At 36.1% G+C, this 11,746-nt stretch overlaps 2 protein-coding genes and 1 non-coding gene across 3 annotated transcripts; all 3 read left to right on the top strand.

Moving 5' to 3' along the window:
• Positions 1-1,699: 1,699 nt before the first annotated feature.
• On the top strand, positions 1,700-4,733 carry LOC105957736 (Basic-leucine zipper (bZIP) transcription factor family protein). Its single transcript, XM_012981695.2, has 5 exons — positions 1,700-2,090; positions 2,314-3,469; positions 3,570-3,702; positions 3,795-3,879; positions 4,137-4,733. The coding sequence occupies exons 2-5, from the start codon at positions 2,391-2,393 to the stop codon at positions 4,319-4,321; spliced, it is 1,482 nt and encodes a 493-aa protein (XP_012837149.2). The 5' UTR covers positions 1,700-2,090; positions 2,314-2,390; the 3' UTR covers positions 4,322-4,733.
• A 2,446-nt stretch (positions 4,734-7,179) lies between these two features.
• TRNAL-CAA (transfer RNA leucine (anticodon CAA)) lies at positions 7,180-7,263 on the top strand. The gene has a single exon. It is a non-coding gene; the product is annotated as a tRNA-Leu (tRNA).
• Positions 7,264-7,486: 223 nt separating this feature from the next.
• Positions 7,487-11,564, top strand: LOC105957734 (FMN-linked oxidoreductases superfamily protein). The gene is made up of 10 exons (XM_012981692.2): positions 7,487-7,862; positions 8,022-8,138; positions 8,237-8,485; positions 8,583-8,829; positions 8,904-9,154; positions 9,924-10,196; positions 10,317-10,598; positions 10,696-10,816; positions 10,918-11,087; positions 11,187-11,564. Exons 1-10 carry the CDS (start codon positions 7,626-7,628, stop codon positions 11,283-11,285), a joined length of 2,046 nt encoding a protein of 681 aa, XP_012837146.2. The 5' UTR covers positions 7,487-7,625; the 3' UTR covers positions 11,286-11,564.
• Positions 11,565-11,746: the final 182 nt, after the last annotated feature.

Raw genomic sequence — 11,746 nt, forward strand, 5'->3', positions numbered from 1 at the left:
ATTAAGTTCCAATAGTGATGGGGTCAGTTCAGTATCGAGTAGGCCAAACTTCACGTCCCTAAAACTGTTGGCCCGAAATTTCAACGGCAGACCAATAATCAGTAAATGAGGAAGACTGAGTTCAAGGCCAAGACTGATATTTGCACACAAAATTAATACAATTAAAATTAAAATAAAAAAAACCCTAAAACTACACATAACGACGAGGTAACTCTATTTGGAGTCCATTATCTACTATCCAAAAATTCTCTTTTTTAGGACACAGGCAAATGTGCACGTTAGGATTAATGAAAAGGGGGGTTGTCGTAATCAAATGTTTAGTGCTCAATGCCTATATATTTTTGTCTGCTTCTTTAATTTCGTTGAATACTACTATTTTGGTCATATGTATGGACCCAATTTTCCCATACCAATTTGACATTTGCGTTTACTCTAATGATCATGAATCACGATATATTTATAACTCGTAACAATTTGACGTCAAACTTTCACATCATATTAGATTAGACTAGACGCTTATTGATAATTGTTTTTATTTATTTTGTTTTGAGAATTCTCGAATTAGACGCTTATCGATGAACAAACGATATAGAGTTCGTCGTAACCGAAAAAACATCGTGCTATTAATATTAGGAAATATTATAATAGGAGTCATAAGAGATAATTTTATTAAATTTACGTACCTTCAATCTTAAAATTAACGCATATTTATACGGATATGGGCTTGAGCTAATTAAATTTGATAAGCTTAATTAAGCCTAAATAACTTTCATTTAAAATGACTTTGGGCCTGAGCTTATAGCGTTTTGGGCTAGGCTTATCAAATACGATGAACCCATACATAATAAATAAGTATTAGTATTTATTTTTATTTTTTGAAAATAAATACAAATATTAATATATGTTATGTTAAAAAAAATTAATAATTAATATATTTTATATTTGATCTATCTTCTAGAAACTTCGATACCCCCTAATTTTAAAATTTCAGTAATTAACAGCTGTTGTATGAAGATTTATTTGATGTACTGCGAATGATTATGGTAAGTAAAAACAGTTAAAGCTAATAATTGCACATGAAGGCAATGGAATCTAATTTAATTAGTCCTAATCCAATAGCACAGTACACCTAATCATGGAGTAATAGCAATTAACACAGTAACCATATATATATACGGATGTGTGCCACGTGTCCATTTTTCGTAAAAACATAAGATATTTGAACGGTGGATGATTCGTGAGAAAGTTTGATTTAGTATACAAATCTGAATAAATTATGTACTTACCTTAATGATATACTGCATTAACTATGTCCTTATCCCCTTTGTTTCAACTTCGTATTATTGCAAATTGATCCCACAAGTTTTAGAATGTTTACAATATAGACACAAATTGCACTATTTAAGGAAAAAAATATTGTAAATAAATTTATTACATATATAGAATCAGACCAATGGAAATATTCAGAGCTCCTGCCAAAGATTAATGGTGAGTTCATTTGTTATGTTTATTGTAATTTAAGTTTGTTAATTTTTTTAATAAGAAAATATTTGCATTTGCATTTGCATGTATGAGTGTATTTTTTATTTAGAATTTAATGAATAAAGATACACAAATATAAAAACAAAATAAAATGCGTTTGCATTGCACGCGCGTTAGAAGAGATTGTAAAACCCTTTTACGGACAAAAAAATATTGCAGACAGAGAGAATTATTGCACTATAAGCTGCGGTGATAGAGGGAAAAAAAATGAAATTGAAATGAGGTCGGAATGAAATTGAAATGCAGATTCCATCCAAATGAAATTGAAATGCATCACAAATTCACGCGTTCTTGCGAGTAAAGGCAGCAGTAGTGTTAAGCAGTAGTCATGAAGTCCGTGTAAACAGTCATACCAGTCGTCGTCCATATTTGTAGAGAGAGAGAGAAACGCAATTTGCTTTGTAGAGAGAGAAAGTATACGTACAAAATACTGTCCCGGTGTATTATATCTGCTAATCACACGAACCAACACACGCAGAGTGGCTATACTCCCCGCTCCCAAATTGTTGAGGATAAGCTTCGGCTAACTTGCGCCGGCCATAGAAATGGTTCGGTAACACGTTTTTTTTTTTTTTTTTTTTTTTTTTCTGCTTATTTGATTAACCTTTTTTTTTTCCTTCAGTGCATATAGCTTAGTGATAATCTGTTAATTAATATGCATATTTCATTTATATGTATGCGCATTTGGTTCGCGGATTGATTAATTTTCCTGTTTGAAGTTTCGATTAAGACGATTGTGTGATTGAGATGATGTTTTGATTTGCCTTTCAGTTTTTCCCCTGAATTGAATGAATAGCATCCAAAAATTAAAGTAGGAGAGTGGTGAAATTCGTATCAAAATTGAAGAAATGGCCGGCGATAATGAGGAAGCTAGTACACAGAGGCTTCAATCTTCATTCGGAACATCATCTTCACTCCCCAAATTGCAGCAGCACCCCTATAATTTGATGAACCAGCTAGAAATACCCCAGCCCCAATTTCGCGGTCTCGTTCGACACTTCTCCCCGAATAATTTCACCTCCGAAAATTCCAACCGAAGGACCGGCATTCCACCCTCGCACCCCCAAATTCCCCCCATTTCCCCTTATTCACAGATCCCAGTTAACCGCCCCGGAAATTTCAGTACCAGCCCAGGCGGGCCCTCCCACAGCCGGTCACTATCGCAGCCCTCGTTTTTCGCGCTCGATTCACTGCCACCTTTAAGCCCGTCGCCTTATCGAGAGCTAGCCGACATGTCCATGGAGGAAATGGTGAGGGGTGGTAATAATTCATTGAGGACTGGCGAAACCCTTCCTCCACGTAAGGCTCATAGGAGGTCCAACAGTGATATACCGTTCGGTTTTGTATCGATCATGCAATCTTCTCCGCCGCTTATTAAGAGAGAGTTGAGCTGCGACAACAATGGTGAAGGAACGGGGGAGAGGAAATTCGAAGGGGAAGTTGTGGAGGATATATTCTCGGCTTATATGAATCTTGACAACATTGATGCTTTCAACTCGTCGGGCACAAACGAGAATCGAGAAGACTTGGATAGTCGAGCTAGTGGGACCAAGACGAACGGAGGTGACAGTAGCGACAATGAAGCGACCAGTAGTGTCAACGAAAGCGGGGGAAGTGTGCCGAAGAGGGAAGGGTTTAAGAGGAGTGCTGACGGGGATATTGCTCCTACGACTCGTCATTATAGAAGTATCTCCATGGATAGTTTTATGGGGAAGGTGAATTTTGGTGATGAATCGCCCAAAATGCCCCCGTCTCCTGGAGGAAGTCTTGCAGGTCAACTATCGCCGAGCAATTCGATCGATGCAAATTCGAATGCTTTTAGCTTGGATTTTGGTAATGGTGAGTTTACTGGTGCTGAGATAAAGAAGATTATGGCGAACGAGAAACTTGCTGAGATAGCATTAGCTGATCCCAAACGAGCCAAAAGGTAATACATACTATATAATATATACACACACACACACACACATACTTGTAGTTCTTGAAAAATGTTACACATTTACTGATTGGATTTGTATTGCGTGTAGAATCTTGGCCAACAGGCAGTCTGCTGCTCGATCGAAAGAGAGAAAGATGAGATATATAGCGGAATTGGAGCACAAGGTTCAGACATTGCAGACTGAAGCGACCACGTTGTCTGCTCAACTTACCATGCTTCAAGTGAGAGCAAGCTTATTTTCATTGGTTCGGTGAATAGTTATTTTTGTTACTATACTTTCGATCATTTAATATTGGTTTCTTTTTGCGTTCAGAGGGATTCTGTTGGACTAACTAGCCAGAACAATGAGCTCAAGTATCGCTTGCAGGCCATGGAACAACAGGCTCAACTCCGAGACGGTATATCGAATTCTGTATTTAGTTTACAGTTGGCGTGGTAATTTTAATTCTATATAAATGCTCGTGGAGAATACGGTTATTCAAATGCAAAAGGAACAGGGTTTCCACGGAGAAGACTTGTAAAAAAGTTGAATATTTAATTGGTTTAACCATTATTACATATTCGGCATCTAACTATTCTTGCACTTGGAAAATTTCGTTCTTACCGTTTTTGTTTTAAAAGCCAAAATTGCTTACACGTGTTTGTCTTATTACAGCACTTAATGAAGCACTGACAGGGGAGGTGCAACGCCTGAAGATTGCAGCTGCAGAACTAAGTGGAGACACCTCGAAATTTCAGCAGCTTTCAATTAGCGCCCATATGTTCCAGTTACGGCAGCAACAACAAACTCAATACCACCAATCAAATGGGGATACTTCCGAAAATGAATCAAACGAATAGCCTCTCTCCGAGTACTCTAAATTCTCAAAGCCCGAACACAAACAAGTAGCTTTCGATGGGTAAAGGCTATATTGAGTAATTACATTCATTCATTAGTTTTGCACCTTCAACTCTATACAATTGAGGTGCCAAACACATGTTCTTTTTCTCTGCTCTTTCTTGCATGTTTGTTTATGTCCAATTTTTTTAGTCGAAAAAAAAAACACTATAGCGCCGAGCTTATGTGTGAACGTATTTTATCCAGCAAAATCGGTTTTGTTGGGTCGAATTTGTTCCGATTCTTCCATCGATCTCTTTTGAGTTGCCATTGCTGGCATGGTGACGTTATTACATTTTTTTGTATATTGCTCGCGGATGGGCAACTATATGTAACTTCGGATTCGTTTATTTTAATGATATCTCATTATTATACGATCTTCGTAAGTTCGTTCATTGATCTGTTCAGCGTTTGCATACTTGGGATTATGCTGGGATTATGCTGTGATTATATAAAATAGTGTAAAGAAGAATAAGTGAATAACTATTCCCAGTTCAATGTATTCTGATTTCAGCTGAGATTCGTTGCACTAGGGGGAATAATAAAACTAGGGCAAATGGCAAAAAGGCCCATCACATGGGACTTAAATGCATTTTAGTCCACAAAAAAAACAGTCCCTCAATTAAGCCCATCTCCATGTCTTTAGTCTAAAATACCCTCAATAATATAATTCTTAACAATTCCACCCATTATGCTCTAACTTCCTTAATATTACACATTGACCCCGGATTTAAACAAATATATCACATTAACCCCCAAAACTTTTTTTTTTCAGAAAATAATTTTTTTTCTGAAATGTTTTTTTTCCGGCCAGATTCCGGCGTTGACCGCCGGAGACCGTCGGTCTCCGGCGTTGACTTTTTTTTTTTTTTTTTTTTTGAAATTTTTTTTTCCTGAATTTTTTTTCCGGTCGGTCAACCACCGTTGACCGCCGATCTCCGGCGTTGATTTTTTTTTTTTTTTTTTTTTTTTTGAATTGTTTTTTCTTAGAAAAAAAATATTTTAATTAATATTACTGTCTTGACTACTAAATTACTGTCTCAGACAGTAATATTACTGTTTGGGCAGTAATATTATGAATATTATTTTTCCGAACAGTAATATTATTAATATTATTGTCTAAGACAGTTAAATTACTGTTGGAGACAGTAATTTAACATCCAAGACAGTAATATTAATTAAAACAAATTTTTTTGTAAGGAAAAAAATTAAAAAAAAAAAAAAAAAAGTCAATTAACAGTTAAATTACTGTCTCCGACAGTTAAATAACTGCCGGAGACAGTAATTTAGCAACGAATACAGTAATATTAATTAAAAATATTTTTTTTAAGAATAAAAAAGTCAATTAACAGTTAAATTACTGTCTCCGACAGTTAAATAACTGCTGGAGACAGTAATTTAGCAACGAATACAGTAATATTAATTAAAAATATTTTTTTTAAGAATAAAAAAGTCAATTAACAGTTAAATTACTGTCTCCGACAGTTAAATAACTGCTGGAGACAGTAATTTAGCAACGAATACAGTAATATTAATTAAAAATATTTTTTTTAAGAATAAAAAAGTCAATTAACAGTTAAATTACTGTCTCCGACAGTTAAATAACTGCTGGAGACAGTAATTTAGCAACGAATACAGTAATGTTAATTAAAAATATTTTTTTTAAGAATAAAAAAGTCAATTAACAGTTAAATTACTGTCTCCGACAGTTAAATAACTGCTGGAGACAGTAATTTAGCAACGAATACAGTAATATTAATTAAAAATATTTTTTTTAAGAATAAAAAAGTCAATTAACAGTTAAATTACTGTCTCCGACAGTTAAATAACTGCCGGAGACAGTAATTTAGCAGCCAAGACAGTAAAATTAATTAAAAAAATTTTTTTAAGAAAAAAAAAATTATTAAAAAAAAAAAAAAAAAAGTCAACGCCGGAGACCCGGCGGTCAACGGCCGTTGACCGGCCGGAAAAAAAATTCAGGAAAACGAAAATTCAAAAAAAAAAAAAAAAAAAAAAAAAGTCAACGCCGGAGACCGGCGGTCTCCGGCGGTCAACGCCGGAATCTGGCCGGAAAAAAAATATTTCAGAAAAAAAATTTATTTTCTGAAAAAAAAAAGTTTTGGGGTTAATGTGATATATTTGTTTAAATCCTGGGTCAATGTGTAATATTTAAGAAGTTAGAGCATAATGGGTGGAATTGATAAGAATTAGGGTTAAAATTGGGGTCAAAATTAAAATTAGGTTTAAAATTGGTTAATTGATGAAATTGGGCTAAATTGGGGTGTAAATCATGAAATTGGAGTTGAATTGGGTTTCAATGAATTGGGGGTAATTTTGGTATATATAAAGGGATTTTCCTTATTTGCAAATAAGTTTGAATGGGGTGGGTTTATTTGAAAAACAAAAAAATTGGATGTCCCTTTTTTAATTAAGTGCCCTTGTCATGGGCCTATTTGCCATTACCCCATAAAACTAATCTACAAGATTAGCCTTTGAACATGTGCCGCCATCCTTATTTACCCGACAAACAAAGTAACTAAAATTATACGCGTAGGAAACTGGTTGTTGGGTGGGTTTATTAAGGAATTAATGCATGTTATAATTTAGAAAAAAATATTATCATGATATATAAAACTTGACATAAAAATGAAAATATAAAGCCACATTTATGAGATGTCTTTATCTTCGATTACATTAGTCTCCATACCCATAGGTAGGCCCTACACTAGGACTTTCATTTTGGTTCCTTTGAATTGGAAAATTGACTTTCATGATTCAACTATTGAAATAACTAAGTAAAACTAGAAATGTATACCAATAAGTCAGGATGGCCGAGTGGTCTAAGGCGCCAGACTCAAGTTCTGGTCCTCGTAAGAGGGCGTGGGTTCAAACCCCACTTCTGACAAATTTTTTTAATTTTTTTTTTAATTGTTTTTTCAATTTTAATGATCGGTCGTTGGGCTTAAATTTAAAAGCTCATTAACTGGGCTGGGAAGTTTATTAACTGGGCCGGGAAAATCGGAAGCTTGGCTAAAATTTAACAGGGCTTTGACTTTTTTATGGTCGTATGAATAATAAATAATCGGGCTAGTATTTAGCCTAGTAATTAATATAAGCCCATCTAATATAAGGCATTCTTTCTCAAATGAGTAAAATACGCCATTTCAACAGAGCAGTTATACCTCTGGCCTTTGCCTGAACTTTTAACTACCTCTTCCATCCAATTAAACCCTCAAAAACCCTACTTCTTCTCCACCGTGACCTGCCATGGGAGACGACACCGCCATTGTTGGTAATTCCGATGACCTCTCAGTTGATGAATCTCCGGCCACATTCCAATACCCATTGAACGCGGAGGAGATGGTGGCTAAATCCATAGCCCCAGTCAAAAGAGATTTTCTCTGTCCGCCGCCGGTTAGAACTTGCAATAGAGACGATAACAGCAAATCTCCACTGATGGATGAGAAGAAATCCAAACGCCAGTTGAAACGCGAGCGCCTTCAGGTCAGAATACCAGTTGGTGATTTTATTTTTAGCTTGATTTAATTTGCTTGGTGTATGAAATGGAATACAATTTAATTGCTTGATTTCGTGTTTTTTTTTGGTACTTCGATTTAATAATTTGTGATACGGCTGTATTGAATTGTGTTAGATATAATGTAGGAACAAAAATCTGCTTTGCATATATGCCCAGCGGTAGCGAAAAGCGGAAACGTTGATTCGTGTGTGTATAAAGAAAAGTGCCGCTACAGCCATGATATGGAATCATTCAAGTCTCAGGTAAATAACGACTCTAACGTATTTTGTTTGCTATCCGACTGTTATTGAATCGATAGTTCATGTAGTGTAATTACGGGGCTTGATTTTGTTTGATGCAGAAACCAGACGATTTAGATGGTTTGTGCCCTTTCTTGAGTAGTCAGGGGCCATGCCCTTACGGTATTGCTTGTAGATATGCGGCCACACATAAGGATGGCGAAACGGGGGAAGTTGCTACGGTAATAATTAATGGAGACAAGAGAAACGGTGAACTGAATGTACTGAAAAAGGATGTTCAGAAGCTTTTGTGGAAAAACAAGATGAAGTTCCCCAAGGCAGATGATGCTCTCAATCTTCTCGGGCTTCTGGTGAGGACTATAAATTTTACTCTTAATAGTCTTATTTCCACATCAATAAATATGGCGGAGATTTGGATTTTTGTCAACTTTGGCATTTTGATTGCAGAAACAGGGGAAAAAGAAAAATGTGGGTGATAATGATAGTGATGGCCAAGTTGTTATCAATGGTAATGGAGATGTTGATGGAAAGGGTTGTTGTAGAGAAAATACCGACTCCGTTAATGAAGTGGATTGCACTGCAGAAGTTTTGGAAGAAGATAAACCATATGAAGCAGATGTGGCTGAGGAACTTAGACCGCCCAAGAAAACAAAATCCTCAATTGATGAAACTTGTTCAGAACCACTTATTGATGGTTAGTTGCGTAAAAATCAGGCACACGTTCAAGTTTTTTTAGGGCGTGTTTGTTTATTTTATCTATCATGGCAGGTGAAATTCTTCACGAGAAAGACACGGAAAAAAGCTGCAAACAGAGTGAACCAGATTTTGAAATTATTATGGAAGATAATGATAAGTGCCTAAAGTTGCATCCACGGGAAAAGAAACTCATTGACTTCAAAGAAAAGCTCTACCTTGCTCCCCTGACAACGGTCGGAAATCTACCATTTCGTCGTCTCTGCAAGGCTCTGGGAGCTGATATTACATGCGGTGAGATGGCAATGTGCACCAATCTTTTGCAGGTTAGCAAAATCTATTTTTTTCGTTTCTGCTGAGCAACTTTGTGTCTGAATGGGATGAGTTCATTGATATTGCTGCAGAATTAGATGATTGATGAATGGTGTCTATAATCCTGTTGCAATTTAGAAAGCCCTTTTGTGCTGCTTACATTGGATGTTTATGCTGAGTTGATCCAAATAGTAACTTAAATAATTGACAATTTATTTTCTTGCCCTTTTGTGATATTTGAATTCTATCATGTTATTAGTCGTATAAGTCACTTTTCTGCAGTACCTCATTGCTTATGTACAATAATTAAGTGAAAGTAAACATAGGCAGTCGACTATGTTAAGTATTAAAATTTACCATTTATCGAACTTTTCTTTTCACCATCTTATGCTACATCAGCAGGCTGTTTAAATTTCCATGTTTTGTATGTGTTATGACTTCCATAGTTGGTGATAGGGATGACATGTTTAACTTATAACTTTCAGAAGTTTATACCCTGGTAAACTTACCTGCATTACCTAGAATTAAAAATTATGTGGAAATATTCAAAAAGAGTTCCCAATACCACATGTAAACAAAGATTCATCCACTCTCTTCTTTGCAACATGGATTTTTCCTATCACCTTCTTGGTATGAAATAGGTCCTAATCCAATATTTACTCGTAGCTCTTACATTGCTCAGTGAGACAAAATTCATGAGTTACCATGATGTAAATACGCTTTTGTAAAGGTGAAACTAAGCTAACTACAACTAATCGCACTGTGCTCTGAAATGTTTAACAGGGTCAAGCTTCTGAATGGGCTTTGCTAAGGCGCCATTCGTCAGAGGATCTCTTTGGTGTTCAGATATGTGGGGCATTTCCAGACACTGTTGCAAAAACAGTTGAACTTATAGAGCAGCACTGCACAGTGGATTTCATTGATATCAATATGGGTTGTCCAATCGATGTTGTCGTAAACAAGGGTGCTGGATCCGCCCTTCTGACAAAACCTATGCGAATGAAAAGTGTCGTCGAAGCCTCTTGTAGAGCAGTTGAGACGCCAGTAACTATCAAGGTACATTGCACATATATTTATTGCTGGGTAATAAAATGGCATGTATAGTAAATATGCATTATTAAACAAAGTTCCAGTTCTTGACTATTTATTATCTATAGTAATCTATGCATTGTGTAGGTACGAACAGGTTATTTTGAGGGCAAAAACAGGATCGACTCTTTGATATCCGATATGGGAAACTGGGGAGTCAATGCCGTTACAGTCCATGGTCGGACACGTCAGCAGCGGTACAGCAAACCTGCTGATTGGGAATACGTTTACCAGTGTGTGCGAACTGCCCCTTCTACACTGCAAGTCCTCGGAAATGGTGATGTGTTCTCTTATTTGGATTGGAACATTCACAAGTCTAATTGCCCTGAGCTATCTACATGTATGATTGCTCGAGGAGCTTTAGTTAAGGTTTGCAGTCAAACCTTATTACCTTCATTGTCCTTGACAATATAGAATATTACAAATCCCGTTTGATGTCTTGTCACTTATTCACTTGAATTTGTAGCCCTGGATATTTACTGAAATCAAGGAACAGAGGCATTGGGACATTAGTTCTGGAGAGAGGTTAGATATTTTGAGGGATTATGTGCGCTTTGGCCTTCAACATTGGGGTTCCGATTCAAAAGGTATATAATATAATAAGCATGTCTTTTTTGTGAATATTTATTTATTTGCTTGTTTATATTTTTACATTTATATTTACATTAAAATTGTATTAAATGGGCAGGAGTTGAGACAACCCGACATTTCTTGCTGGAATGGCTGAGTTACACTTTCAGATATGTACCAGTTGGGCTCTTAGAAGTTATCCCACAAAAGATCAATTGGCGGCCACCCTCGTATTTCGGCCGTGATGAACTTGAGACCTTAATGGCTTCGGAATCTGCTGCTGATTGGGTACTTTACTTGAACACATTTTTTTTTTGTTTTTGTTTTTTTTTTCTCTCGGAAGAATTTATATATCGTAATAACTTGTGAGGGATATTAATGTTGCAGATTAGGATATCTGAGATGTTGCTTGGCAAGGTGCCTTCTGGGTTCACATTTTCTCCTAAGCACAAGTCCAACGCATACGATAAAGCAGAAAATGGCTAATCAGGCCTTCTATTTTTTTGGTTGGCGTTTCAAATTGCAGTAAGACGACAATCCAGCCGTTCGGAAATACTTTGTACGGTTATGGACTTGCTAATTCCAAAAAGGAAGCCAATTGGTTAATGTATTGCTAGTGCAGTTTTTGAAGTCCTGATTTGATTATTTCTTATTTATAATCAACAGACCACTTGTAAAAGATCAGTATTTCCAGTATACATTTTATTTATTCCGGCCACAGCCTGACCTTTTAATTTATGATTGTTGCTGATAGCAGATTTTCAAGCCTTGCATATGTATGCTTGATAATTGTAACTTGGCAAAAACAACAAAGAACCTTCTGTAACTTAAGAAGAAAACGATCATACAACATACACGTACAACACTAGAATCGAACTACATACAACTACAAGAACGAGAGTAGTTAGCGGTATGCTTGATTGTAACTTCTGTTTGCTCCAGTTCAT

Source organism: Erythranthe guttata, chromosome 2, assembly GCF_056151865.1.
Source record: "Erythranthe guttata isolate IM_541 chromosome 2, IM_541, whole genome shotgun sequence".
Taxonomy (NCBI): Eukaryota; Viridiplantae; Streptophyta; class Magnoliopsida; order Lamiales; family Phrymaceae; genus Erythranthe; species Erythranthe guttata.

Bases quoted from the DNA above. Each gene is read 5' to 3' on its own strand.
- LOC105957734 (XM_012981692.2), top strand. From the start codon at position 7,626: ATGGGAGACGACACCGCCATTGTTGGTAATTCCGATGACCTCTCAGTT. The intron at 7,863-8,021 runs GTCAGAATACCA...GATATAATGTAG, and splicing joins TGAAACGCGAGCGCCTTCAG to GAACAAAAATCTGCTTTGCA. The intron at 9,155-9,923 runs GTTAGCAAAATC...AATGTTTAACAG, and splicing joins TGTGCACCAATCTTTTGCAG to GGTCAAGCTTCTGAATGGGC.
- LOC105957736 (XM_012981695.2), top strand. From the start codon at position 2,391: ATGGCCGGCGATAATGAGGAAGCTAGTACACAGAGGCTTCAATCTTCA. The intron at 3,470-3,569 runs GTAATACATACT...TATTGCGTGTAG, and splicing joins GATCCCAAACGAGCCAAAAG to AATCTTGGCCAACAGGCAGT. The intron at 3,880-4,136 runs GTATATCGAATT...GTCTTATTACAG, and splicing joins ACAGGCTCAACTCCGAGACG to CACTTAATGAAGCACTGACA.